At 40.1% G+C, this 14,570-nt stretch overlaps 1 protein-coding gene across 1 annotated transcript; it reads right to left on the reverse strand.

Moving 5' to 3' along the window:
• Positions 1 to 13,773: 13,773 nt before the first annotated feature.
• On the reverse strand, positions 13,774 to 13,965 carry LOC103231597 (cytochrome c oxidase subunit 7C, mitochondrial). Its single transcript, XM_007991031.3, has one exon. It carries the CDS (start codon positions 13,963 to 13,965, stop codon positions 13,774 to 13,776), a length of 192 nt encoding a protein of 63 aa, XP_007989222.1.
• Between the last annotated feature and the right edge of the window lie 605 nt (positions 13,966 to 14,570).

Below are 14,570 nucleotides of genomic sequence, written 5' to 3' on the forward strand. Positions count from 1 at the left end.
AAGGGTGTGGGATTTCTTTGGGGTGGTAATAAAAATGTTTTAAAATTGTTATGATGAATGCACAACTCTGTGAACATACTAAAAGTCATTGAATTTTACACTTTAAGTGGGTGAATTATATGGTATATAAATTGAATCTCAATAAAGCTCTTAAAAAGAGGGATAGAGACATTTTTCTTTATGATTCCAAGACCATGATCACATCTAACATACTAACATGTCAGGTTGTCTTGATATAATATTGAGATAGATCACTGGTTTAAGGTGCTGGCAGCCTTGTAAGCCTCCATTATAAGCCTGCATTTTAGCCTTGTAAAATGCAAACTTTCTAATTCTATTAATCTTTGCTGTGTACAATATTAGCCGGAATTCTTCAGTACAAAAGAGCTTCCCTTCATCTTCTGGGCTACTTGATTACCCTAAAATAAGGTTTGTACTAGAGAAACAAGAGAAAAGTTAAATTTTCTTCCCTTTCATTACCACTTTCCAGAATCAGAAGTTTGGTTTTTGAACACTGTTTTCCATGGAAAGGAATCAAGTATTCTTGCGATTTGACCAATTCAAGGTCTGGATCAAGAACGGACGAAGTGAACCAGAACATCTTGTCTCAGATATAGCAAAGATGATGGGGAGTACATCAGAAGGATAAAGGTGCCAGTTTAAAATGATTACTATTGCCAGACATGGTAGCATATCTATAAACATGGTGACTCGGAGGCTAACACAGAAGGATCACTTGAGCCCAGGAGTTTGAGGTCAGCCTGGGCAACATAGTGAGGCCCCCGTCTCTCAAAAGCAAAATTAATTAATTAAAAAGTGGCTACTATTGATTAAAGGTAGGACAGTGTGAACATCAAAAATTAATGCAACTTTAGTTGCTTGAAATGTACCAAATATGTAAAAATCAGTGAGTCCATAGTGATACTCAACAGAATGAAAACCTGAACAAAAACAAAACTCACTTGAATTCAGTGAAGATGAATATTAAACTAGCTTCTTTCTGTGAAAATTGGTCATTAAAGCTTTCTTCAGAGGCAAGGTGAAGATGTAATTACACTGATTTCTCTTGGTAATTCCATGTAATCTGATACTGCCAAGGGGAATGTCCTTTTCATGCAGGTTGTATCAGTCACTTCTAGAAATAAGATCAAAGATCTGGTGCCTTCAGTCAGCTTGAGATAGCTGGATACTGCATATGTAATTCAAGCAGAAGAGGGGTGAAGGCCAGATAAGGAGCACAGGAATCCACACCCAGGATGCAGATGGAAGAGGAAGGAAGTTTTGTAATAGTGGACATGGAAGATTCTTAAAGGGGGTAAAGGATTTGCATTGCGGGGGAGGAGGTGGGATAATATTCTGATGTACATGAAGTAATTGAAATTAGGCTGAGCTTAACTTTGGTGTGAGTGTCTAAATTAAGCAAGGGTCAATAAAAGCGAGTTGTCTCAAATCCTTTCTGGAATAAGGTAGCAATTAAGAGAAGAAATAACAATATTGTGTATGTATATAGCATTTACTATGGCAGGGCTTTGCAGCAACCCTATGAGTTCAGTTTTATTACTCTCATCCCCATTTCACAGGTAGAGAAACTGAGAAACAGAGAAACAGAGAAGTTAGATAACTTGCCCAAGGCCACACAGCTACATAGTGGAGCCAAGCAGCTCTTTACCACTACTCTCTCCTGCTCCCCACTTCACTCTCCCATGTAAGTGTGAGCAGTTGAAGAAGGCTTTCAATTAGAGATAAACGTAGTGTATAAAGAGTCCTTCTCCTTCCTTGTGATAATGTTTTCTACTTCTAAATAATCCCGGTAACACAGTCTTGATAAGGATTATCCCACCTCGCCAAGAAATGTTGGGATGCCTCCAAGCGTGACCCTGGGCTTTCTTGTCTTTATTCTTTCTACAAACTCTCCTTGATGTCATCCAGGCCCATGACTTAATCTTGATGACTTTCATGTTTGTATCTTCAGCTCAGACCTCACACTTGAGGTCCAACTTGAACATACAACTCTACAAGAGGGGTTGGCAAGTTACGGCCCATGGGCCAAATCCTGTCTATAACCCATTCTTGTAAATCAAGTTTTACATATTTACACATTCATTCATCTACATGAATGTGCGACTAGGACAGAGTTGAGGGGTTGTGGTAGAGACTCCATGGCCTTCAAAGCCTAAATATTGACTATTTGAACCTTTAGAGAAAACACTGGTCTTCTCCAATGGGAAGTCTTCATGCTCTTGGTCCAGCCTGCTCTTCCCTGAGTACGTGGCACCTCCAACCACTCAGTTAATCAGAGGCAAAATGTGTGAATCACCCTCGATTCTGTCTTTCCTGTCACCCTCCCATCCTAAGACTGTTGATTCTGTTTGCCAAATCTGCACTTCTCTCCATCGCCATGGCCACCAGGCAGCCCCTGCATCAGCCTCCTTGAACCCTCAAGGAGGGCTCTCTTCTAAAGATCTTTGTCTCCCTCCAATCCCTTTCTATACCACAATCAGAATGATTTTTTAAATTTTTTATTATTTTATTTTATTTATTTATTTTCTTGAAGATGGAGTCTCACTCTGTCACCCAGGCTGGAGTGCAGTGGTGTGATCTCGGCTCACTGCAACCTCCGCCTCCTGGAATGAAGCCATTCTCCTGCCTCAGCCTCCCAAGTAGCTGGGATTACAGGTGCCTGCCACCATGTCCAGCTAATTTTTGTATTTTTAGTAGACACGGGGTTTTGCCATGTTATCCAGGCTTGTCTCAAACTCCTGACCTCAGGTGATCCACCCGCCTCAGCCTCCCAAAGTGCTGGGATTACAAGCATGAGCCACCGCGCCCAGTGTGACTTTTTTTTTTTTTTTTTTTTAAATCAAAGCTAATGAATTACTCTTCTCCTTAAAACCTGTAGATGGCCTCCCATAATACTCGTTAATTGGCCCTGCTTAACCCTCCGAGTTCATATCACCTTCCCCCACTGACCTTCAGCTTCTCTCCTTTCCTTTCTAAGATGCACAGAACCTGTCTGGCCATGGGAACTTTGCACATGCACCTTGCTCTCTCAGAAAGCTCAAGATGGCTCCTCTACCACAGGCTTGGTTCATTTAATCTTTTAGTCTCAGTTTACAAAGATCACTTCTTTAACTTCCCTCTACACAACAATTCTCTGTCCTCCCCCAATCCCCAGCTCAGTTTTCTTGATCTCATTACTCTGTCTGTTGATTGCCCTCATAGTATTTATCTTCATCTGTAATGATCAATTTGCTGCCTTTAATTGCATGTTGAGTATCTTTGCCATTGGTGACTAGAACATAAATAACGTTAGGTCAGGGATTGGATCAGTCCTGGTCATAGTTTTATCCTCAGAGTCTAGCACAGAGCTAGCCACACAACAAATACATGCAGCTTTGTGGGTCAGCTATAGGGTCTTTGTTACAACTACACAAGTCTTCAATGGTAGCACAAGTAAATGATTGGGTGCGGTGTGTTCCAATAAAACTTTGTTTATAGACATGAAATTTAAATTTCATTTAATCTTAATGTGCCATGAAATATTCTTTTGGTTTTTTTCCCCCAGCCATTCAAAAATGTAAAAACCATTATTCGCTTGAAAGTTGTATAGAAACAAAGCTTCTGTGATTTGGCCTTAAGTAGTTTGTCAGTCCCTCATCTAGCATATTGCTTGGCAGAGTCTCATAATTTTTTCAAATAAAGAAGGCATGCAAGCAAGAATTTCAAAATTAGAAATATTCTCCAACTGATTCTCCTTATATTAGAAATCAACGTGATCCATGCAGATAGCAACCAAGAGTTCATTAATATCTGGCATCTTCCTAAACACCCACTTCTCTTTATGTTGTGCAGACAAAGTCACTCTCATAAATAACCCAGATATGGAAAGGAATTAGTATTCAGTGACTCTCAGAAACTTTTTAGAGTAATAAGGAATAACTCTAACAAAGCATGCCTTTCTGTTCATTGTATAATAAGGTACACACACACACCTACACACACACACACACACACACACACACAGAGCTAACTTTTTCAATTCTACCATTGGTTTTTTTATTCTCTGGATTCTGAATTATCTCAACCTTTTCCTTCTCTTCCCTGAGAATACTGAGGCACTTTTCCTTCGAGAAACTGGTAGTAAACCAGAGAATAGTGTTTGCATGTATGTGTTCTTAGTTTTCTTATTCTTGACTTAGGTCTTTATTACCATTTTCTATTCCCACCATCATCAGGTCTTTAGGACTGTGATGGTAACACTGTTTCTCTTTATTCTCCTACCTTCAGTATGTTTTGCTCCCCACGGATCAGAGGTGTCAGCTACAAAAATACAAGTTGCTTATTCTACCTAATTAATTTAACCAAGGTAGTAGAGAAACGTTGAAATCAATATTTTCTTGGTGTTTACTTTTTTAAAAAACTGTTTATTTCAAAAGCTAGTGTTTTTTTTTTTAAAAAAAGAGAAAATGAATAATTTTTGAAAACATTTTTTTTTCTTTGAAAACAGACCTCTAAAGGAGGTGAAAGAGTTTGGCATGTACTTTCTGATGGCTTATCATATATAAGAATCTGATTGATGACCATAGATTTTTAACCAAAAAAGTTCTTTTCCATGAATGCCAACTTACCATAACAACTATCTACATATCAGTTCTCAAAAGCATGACGTAATTTTCTCGATCTTTAAAAAGAAGAATTATGTGACCTTATTCAGGCTTGAAAAAGCCTCAGCTCAAGTGTCTTTGGGGAAAAAGCCACACTTAGTAAATGATTAACTTCCTTGGCATTCCTTCAAGGTCACTCCGTCATAGATAAGAGGACTGTGCCAACCACCATCAGGAATTTAAGATCAAGCACACTTCTCTCTACTATTTAGACCCTCATTTCCAGATACCTTAAAGGAAGCCAATGAGATACATTTAATAGACATTCATATTGTGTGAAATACAAATAAATATAAATTGTATCAGTTTAATATAGAAAAAGGTTGCTTGTTTATTCAATAATTGATGGGATCCCAAGAAGGGAACATGAGTTCCTACTGTGTGCCAAGCTCCTTGTCATAGATTCCCCTTTCATTCCCACAATAACCCTGTCGGATAGTGTTTCACTAGTACAGATAAGGAAACTGAGGCTCCTGGACAGTGATGCATCCAAGGTTACCTAGCAAGTAAGAAGTGCGCAAGGATCCAAACTCTCTGTTTTCTGTTTATAAGTTTGATTTTTCATATTGAAACACAGAAGATAATTGCTCACTCTTCTCTATTGGATAGGGCGAACTGTCCCTAGGGAACCAGTGGGTTTCTAGACATCTGATGATAGACCACGGGTGACAATAAATATATTTACAACTGGAATGGGAGTAAAATTAACATAAACATCAATACACATATAAAATTATAAACGTCCTCCCTCTTATTCTCTAAACTGAGCTATACCAATCCAAAACTGCTTACCAAGTAATCTAAGTTGTAACATATTGCTCATTGAATATTCTAATAATTTCTAAATCGTTTCTTGATTTTTAGAAATTGTTGCTGCTCTGTTTTGTTTGACACAGCTATGACCAGATGAATGATGCCTCTGTCTGAGCCATGATTTGATGCAAGGTGCCAAATCCAACTCATCCAATGATGTCCCCCTTAAATGGAGTGTCATTAGGGCCCCAATGCCAGCTCTTGGATTTGTTGCTGCTCAGGGGCCACCAGGATGAGTACCCAGGTCTCAGCTGGCTGAGCCTTTGTATATGAGAACTTTCTACATGGCATGGACTCCAGAACTATGGCTCTGCAAACCATGGGGCCACCAATGTCCCCTGATCCAGCCTGCTCTGTTCCCCCCTTCCAAACACCAGCGCTAGGCTCCCTACATTGGCACCACCCCCATGTCCCATGACCCACCTTTGAAGCTGCTAGAGGGTCATGTCCCATGACCTGTGCCATGTCCCACGGCCCGCCTTTGAAGCAGTCAGAGGTAACATCTTATCTAATCAGCAGAGAATATATGTTAAGAGTAACAATACTATTTTTCAGAGCTGAATTTACTTTCAGTTTCTGATGAACCAACAGCAAATTAATAAAAAACATTTTCCTGCCAATTTTCCTAGCTGGTATGTTAATATATTTAATATTTTTATAATTTTCTGAGTCACACAGCTACCAGAAGATCATATATCATCATTGGTCATCATGACATTCAGTGACATGGCAATTACCTTAAACTAACAAGTTCATATTATAATGCAAATTATAAGTTGTTTTTACCACTAGTAACAATTGCTATTTTACTATTTACTGATTCATATAGAAATACATACATTTCAGGTTGAAACTTATAAAATCACTGATGTTCAACCATTTTTAACCTACAAAAACAGTAGTTTCATATGGTCCCACCAGATAGTTCTAACAACTTGAGTGGCAGTACTGGGTTATACCTGTGGAATACACTCTGATTTAGACAATTATACTTTTCTCTTCTTGGCCAGTGGTTCCCAGCCAAGGGGCAATTTTGCCTGCCAAGGGACATGTGACAATGTCTGGAGACATTTCTGTTTGTCACAGCTTGGGAATGTTACTGGCATCTAGTGGGAAGAGGTCAGGGTGCTGCTAAGACATCCTACAATGGATAGAACAGTTCCCACAACAAAGGATGATTCCGCTCCAAATGCCAATAGCACCAAGGTTGGGAAGCCCTGCTATAGGCAAATTGTACAGACTAAATGGCCACATGTGTATATGTGTCATTGTGGTTTAGAGTTCTCTCCCTTTCATTTTCATCTAGACCTTTATTTCTGCTTAACTTTTGCTTGTAAATACCTTGTATTTTGTTAACTGTGATCCTCAGCTGAGGGGAGGCTAATTTAAAATTAGCAGCTGGGAAAATAGTACACCATAGATGAGTAAAGAAATCTTACTGTGATTGATTTTACAACAACATTTAAGTAAAGAGAAAATAAATGAGCAATGTCATTGTCTACTCTCTCTACATGAAATTCAGGTTTGTAACAGTTTGCTCTCCTTTTCTTTCAGATTTTCACCTAAATCCTCCCCTCCCATACCCTCTGACTTGCTCACATTGGTTTACCGATTGCCTTAAGGTATCCCATTCTTTCTGGCATTTTTACTCCCCACTGTTCTGTCCCCAATTCCATGCCTGGACCTAGTTGTGCATTCTTCTTTAGTTACTGTAAACTTACTATACTTACTATGGTGATGTTCACAGAGAACTTGCTTAATGTGTGTTTTGTGATTTAATTGATGGGCCATATTTCACACATATAGTTCTATATAGTTTATTTTAACCTAAACTTTTTATTTTGGAATCCTTTTAGATCTGTAGAAAGGCTGCATAGATGGTGTAGTTTCTACATGTCTCTCACTTAGTCTCTCCCAGTGTTAACCTCTTACACAACCACAACACATTTGTTGAAAGTATGAAACGAACATTGGTTCAATACTATTAACGGAACTCTAGACTTTATTTAGATTTCACTACTTAACCACTGTAGTCTTTTTTTCTGTTCCAGGATCCAATCCAGGATCCTACATTGCATGTAGCATAGAGGTTTATTTCTTTGATATTTCCTTTAAAGAAGAGTGTTTGAAAGAATGACATTGGTCTCAATTTCTATTTTGGGGAGAAATGCAACCCTGAAGAAAACATCATACTCTATGCCACACCCCAGCCTGTAGTGCGTCCCCCAGGCTGGAGTGCAGTGGTGCAATCTCAGCTCACTGCAACCTCTGCCTCCCAGGTTCAAGCAATTCTCCTGCCTCAGCCTCCTGAGTAGCTAGGATTACAGGCATACACCACCACACCTGACTAATTTTTTTTTTTTTTTTTTGTATTTTTAGTAGAGACAGGATTTTACCATGTTGGCCAGGCTGGTTTCAAACTCTTGACCTCAAGTGATCCGCCCATCTCAGCCTTCCAAAGTTCAGGGATTACAGGCATGAGCCACTGTGCCTGGCCAGGTTATTAACTTTTAAAATATAGAAAACTCCATATAAACACCAAATCTTTGACATCTCTTGAAAAACCAGAAGATCTGGGAACATAGATCCTGCCTGCACATGTAGCCATAGTTGTCTGCCTCTGGGTAGAGGCTGCCCCCTTTTCCCGGGGCAACATTCTCCTCTCTGCCATCTGCCCCAGTGGTCTCTATTTTCTGCCCATGGAAGCCAAACGTCGACTGTCCTATCCTCAAGACTGTGCTTGGGTTTGCTGTTAGACCATGCCCTAAGCACACCTTTCCATTTGTTCTGTTGGCTCTTCTAGGTGTCTGATTTTGCTTGTATGCCTCTCAGCCTTAGGACTCATTTAAATTAGAGGGCAAATAGCTGCCTGTCTCCAATTAACCTGGGCCTACAATGCAGATCAGGGCGTGCATGGGGCTGGAGAAATTTAATTATCCTCCTGGAGAGGGAATGTGCTTTTACTGTTGAAGAGAAAAAACCAAAGAGCATATCAAGTAGGTCTGTACAAATGTTGCCTTAAGATGGAGGCTATTCTGAAGCTCTTGATCCTGAACTAGGCTCAACAGAGCATGGCCGGCAGCGTTGAGGTCAGGGATAGAGACCCACGTAGTCAAAGGACTTGCACTCTTCCACATGGTAAAGTATCTGCTTCTTGCCTTGTATTTTAGAGAATTAAAGAAATTTACAATTTTAAAATGAATAATGCAGCCCTAAGAAAACAAGTAACAGTGGAATTGTCTAACTCTAGATTTATGTTTCAGATGCTGTTGGTTGGAAATGTTCTTTTTCATATAAATTGTAACCACATGTGGCTTGAGATTTGCTGGTTTAGCTTAACCTCCCAAATAATACTTATTTTAGAAATATGTTTATATTTCCATTTTCTTCTGGAGAAAGGTTTTTATTGTATCATCATTGTTTTGGTATTATTCTAATTTTTATTGTGCATTAAAAAAAATAACATCTTATTTTATTTTTTGAGATAGGGTCTCACTCTGTTACCCAGGCTAGAGTATGGTGGTACGACCTCAGCTCACTGCAGCCTCTGTCTTCCAGGTTCAAGTGATTCTCCAGCCTTAGACTCCCGAGTAGCTGGAACCACAGGCACACATCACCACACCTGGCTAATTTTAGTATTTTTTTTTGTAGAGATGGGATTTCACCATGTTGCCCAGGCTGGTCTCAAACTCATGAGCTCAAAGCCATTCACCCACCTTGGCCTTCCGAAGTGCTGGGATTACAGGTGTGTGCCACAGCATCCAACCTATTGTGCATTTTTCCTATATTTTGGAAAAATTAAAGTATGGGAAGTGTATCGGTCTCATGGCAAAGCATCTAGAATGGAAAGAACTAGAACTTACTATTTTAACCTTTTGAAATAGAGCAACTTCCAGAGAACTTGTCTTTCTAAAAGCGAAGGAAATTTAAGAATATATTTCTTCTTGATCAGTTTATTGAGTGTGTGCTGAGAATCTGTATTGGTAATTTTTATTTTTGGAAAAAAAACTTCCAAAACAATTTTGCAGTTTTGAATGAAAGATGACTGTATGCAAATCAAATGTTCAACTATTAATAAGTTAGTGTTTGAGGGCAATTACATTTCAAAGATATAAAAATCAAAAGAAAAAATTGGGAAAAAGTTTGAAGAGAGAAATAAGGTATTTTCTACAATATTTTCTTTCCATAACCCCAAACCTTTTAATAAAAGAGAGCAATTTGAATTGTGCCTGTTATTTAGAAAGATGATAAAATAGCCAGTCTCATATATATGTGTGTATATATATTATTTTATTTTATTTTATGTTCCGAGATACATGTGCAGAATGTGCAGGTTTGTTATATAAGTAAACATGTGCCAAGGTGGTTTGCTGCACCTACCAACCCATCACCTAGGTATTAAGCCCCGTATGCATTAGCTATCAATCCTGATGCTCTCTCTCCCACTGGCCAGTCATATATTATGATCCAGCTTTCTTCTGGGAAAAAAATTATAAAACTATACTTATCATATTTGGCTCTAATATGTTTTGCACCCATATTGTTCATTCCCCAAGCACTGTGCTAAGTATTCACATTTATTAATTCAATTAATCCTTATAAAAGCTGAAAAAGTATGAATTACTATCCCCATGTTACAGATGAATAAACCGAAGGGCAGAGAGAATAAGCAAGTTGATCGATAGCTGCTAAGTGGCAGAGCTGGGATTTGAACTTAGGTGTGTATGATCTTTCAAGCCTGTCAACTGAACTACTGCACACACTGCCCCTGCTGATTGCTATGGCGTTATGTCCTGTGATTCCTATGTGATAAGAAATAGGAGAGCAAAACTGTCTCTCTGGCTTCAGCCACCCCTGCTGTTGCCGTGAGCAGGAAGCAGGATTCAGGGGTCTTCCGGCCTCTGGTTTCTCTAGCACCCATGTCCTGACCAGATTTCAAAGGCTTGGAGTTGCAACTACATATTTTCCAATTTGTGTGTTTTTTATTTCCCTTCCTAAAGGGATTTGGGCCAGCTTGAAGATAAAAAACACAGAAACAAGCAAACTGGACATACTAACACAAGATTAAAAAGACCAGGTGGATTTAAAATAATTACATTAGAAAGTCAAGTTAGGGCCAGGCACAGTGGCTCACGCCTGTAATCTCAGCACTTTAGGAGGCTGAAGCGGGTGGATCACTTGAGGTCAGGAGTTTGCGATCAGCCTGACCAACACGGAGAAACCCCATCTCTACTAAAAATACAAAATTAGCCGGGCGTGGTGGTGCACACCTGTAATCCCAGCTACTTGGGAGGCTGAGGCAGGAGAATCGCTTGAACCCAGGGGGCGGATGTTGCAGTGAATCGAGATCACGCCATTGCACTCCAGCCTGGGTAACAAGAGCGAAACTCCGTCTCAAAAAAGAAACAAACGCCAAGTTAGAAGTGAACATTTGAAACCCCAAAGAGTGCCGATGTTCTAGGCAGCCAAGAGAAGCAGAGAAGGAAAAAGTAATCTATGTGATACCCGGTGGTGGTGGTGGTGTGGGGGGATACTGATAGACTCGGGATTTTTTTTTTTTAGTTTTATTTTTGTTATTATTATTTGGTATTTTTAGCAGAGACAGAGTTTCACCATATTGGTCAGGTTCGTTTTGAACTGCTGGTCTCAGCCTCCCAAAGTGCTGGGGTTACAGGTATGAGCCACTGCACCTGGCCAGACTCGGGATTTTGAAAGATGGCTTTTAGCATTTGCTGAAGAGCTAGTTGCAGTAGGAAATGTAAGGACTACCCACCATGATGAGTTTAGCACCTCTCTTCCTCACGTATCCGTTTTTATGAGTTCTCTATTCGATATGAAGGTAAGCAATCCAATTGGACCAAGACCCCCTTCTCTCCCAAGGAGCTGCGTGTGATCCCCAGCTGAGGAGAGGCTTGCGCTCGCAAGTAAATACACTTCGAAGGTGATTTGAAACACAATACTGATCAGATATTTCAGAAGAGGTCAAACATGAATGTGAATACAAGCAGAATCAGCATTTGCTCAGAAGAATAAAGGCAAGTATGATACTGAAGGTTCATAAAGGGTCAGGGAGTAAACACAAACATTACGTTCTTTCTGTTAGCTGAGTTTTTCAAGTTTAGGGTACAAGACATGAAGTTCTCTTGAGTACGGATGAGTTTTTTAAAAAAACAAATCTTTTAAAAAAATGTTCTCAGAGAAAGTATTTTTAAAAACGGAAGAAAGATATGAATTTTATATGACTTGAAAAATGACCTAGAACCAGCACAAAGCTATCCCAGGAGAAACAGCACTGGCTTTGAAGTGATAAATGTTAGGTTTGGCTGTGGGGTGTTTCACGACAGAGCTGATGGGTCACCAGCACTCATGTTAGAAACACAAGTGAAGGCAGGCATCTCTATTTCTTCTGCCACACCTAGCACCAGAGCAGTCCCACCTTGTTGCATAAATGAAGGGCTATGATTCACATTACCGTCCACATGGTGTGTGTCTCCTGAAGTTGTACAGTGCACAACCTGTGTACCCGTACACAGCAACCCTGAGAGAGGGGCATCTCTTTGGGTTTTGAAAAGTTTCTCTTTCTGTTTTATTGTCTGCTGGATGAGCAAGTATAAAAATGTAAAACCAATGGCTTGGATAAGTATTTCAGTGTGCTTAGCTTCGACCCAAAAACGATTGCTGAAGAAGATGAATATAGAATTGAATTTTTAAATGGAATAATGTAAAATATAGAAAATGGGTTGGTTATCTTCAGAAATTCTGTGGTGATTCTTTTCTTAGAGAAAGGAAGCTTTGCTGGACGCAGTGGCTCACGCCTGTAATCCCCACACTTTGGGAGGCCAAGGCAAGTGGATTGCTTGAGCCCAAGAGCTCGAGACCAGCCTGGGTAACATGGGACCTAAAAAAATAGTAGATATGGGGTCTCTACAAAAAATCAATAAATGAAACGGGAGGATCTCTTGAGCCTAGGGATAGAGGCTGCAATGAGCCGTAATTGCACGACTGCACTTTCACCTGGATGACAGAGTGAGCCCTTGCCTCAAAAAAAAAAAAAAAAAGACTTCCACGAAGTAAATAATCATTTTTTATAGAAATATATTAGAAAAATTCGGATAGGTCTACATTCAATTTGCATGAAGGGCATTGCAGTGCATGGATCCCAGGTCTGTGAGTGGAAAGCACACGCGGAGGGCGCTGCTGTTGCCACTGCATACCCAAGAGCCCACTCAGACCCTCCAGCAGAGGGCGCAGTGCTGCCTCTGTTGTGCCCAGCTGTGCCGCTTTAAGGAAATGAGAGCCTCTGTCTCTGTCTTTAGAAAGCAGAGGTAATTAATCAGTGGGGGCACTGTGTGGGGAATGGGGCTTTAGTCCCCCATACTCTTGGTCAGCTTCCCCACACCAGTCACCTCAAGCAACCATATAATATAGGGAAGAGGGCAGGCTTGCTGTGCCAATGTAGCTCCCAGATGACTTCCCAACCTTTCTGGAAATTTAGGCGCCACCAGGGAAATTATTTTATTTATCGCACAGGGATTATTCTTACTTATAATCCTAATGCACAAGGATTAGATGAGTTAATCTAGGCCAAAATGCTCTTGTAAACTGCTCATGTAAGATACCATTGCACGGATGTAAATGTTAGATACTCATAGTCCCATGATCCCCATACATGACTGTGTATTTGAATCTGGGAGCTTCAAAAATACTGATGCCTGGGCCACTCCCAGGGATTGTGATTTAACTGGCATGCAATGTGGTCTGGGCTTTGGAATCTAAATGATCTCCAGGTGATTATAAATATGCAGACAAATTTGGGAAACTCTGCTGTAGTCCATTTCTCCCCTTCTCTCAAGGTAAGCCTATTGTTGGCCCCTTTTGTCTGTGTAATGATAATGATGATGGCCACGATGATGAAGATCATGAGTGTACAAAGAATAATTCACCATACTTGGCCCTTCTGAGATTTCTCTTTGGAGAGATCCCTACTGGATTATAACACACTGACAATAGAGCTTAGCCATAAATATCATAGGATGTCTGCTTTCTTTCATTTCTTTGTATGTCATATACCATATCTTGAAACTGTTGGTTGAACTACATTTCACTTTTGCATTAAATATTTCTGAGTATTGGCTCTACATTAGGCATTGTTCACTTTTTAATTTTTTTCTTCATGTCATAAGTTTATTGACAAACATATCTAGTATGCCATATGAGTTCGAGTTTGATCCATTTCCAGAGGCTGCACCTCTTAAAATGCTCTTCATATCTGTTAAATGGATGAACTGAAACATCCTTATGTTTTAAGCAGTTGGTGTCTTGCTATAAGGAAGGGTGTAGCAAATGCAGATCCAAAGTACAAACACATCTTAGCTAGTAACCACCATTTGTTTTCCACTGAAAATGGCAAATTCTTCCCAGGGCCCTCCTCATAGTGGCTCCTAGAGACCACAGAGGTGGTGAACCTCCAGATGCTCAGACCCAACATAGTGCTGCTGGAAGCTCTGCGAAAGGTGCAGAGACCGAGGACGGATGAAATGGCAGCACCTCACCAAGACCTTGTTTTCACCTACATTAGGCATTGTTAAAAAAATATTTCAAGGATCCGATATTTGAGTCCTGGGCAAATTTTGGCGTGTTCAGAGATGTGTTATTAATTTGGCCACTAGATGGCAGGACTTTGTAAATCATAATGAATATAAAACAAAGCCCGTAATAAAATTCTTAATATAAAAACAAATAAATGGCTCCTAGGTGAAGATGGAGCAGGCTTAGGTAGTATTCTAAGGGAAGTGCAGTTTATCTTTGATGGCCTCGAAAGTCCCCTTTCTCCAGTCTGTTTGGGTAGCTACCAGGGCTATCAGGACCACCTGCCCCCACATTGGTGCATGTGCTCTCTGCTTCACTCCTGAGCTCTCGGTCTCTCCTGGTGATCAGGAAGGGCTGGACAGCAAACCAAATGGTAGACCATATGGATTATGCTAATTTCAGGCCAACTGATGCAAGACTGGGGAGAGTGAATTTTTGCTTTTCCCCATCCATAGTTTCTTCCAGGCAACAGTGCAAATAGAAGAACCAGGAAGGAAAGGTGGG

Source organism: Chlorocebus sabaeus, chromosome X (assembly GCF_047675955.1).
Source record: "Chlorocebus sabaeus isolate Y175 chromosome X, mChlSab1.0.hap1, whole genome shotgun sequence".
In the NCBI taxonomy this organism is placed as follows: Eukaryota; Metazoa; Chordata; class Mammalia; order Primates; family Cercopithecidae; genus Chlorocebus; species Chlorocebus sabaeus.

Excerpts from the sequence above, each read along its gene's own strand:
- LOC103231597 (XM_007991031.3), bottom strand. The coding sequence starts at position 13,965 with ATGTTGGGTCTGAGCATCTGGAGGTTCACCACCTCTGTGGTCTCTAGG.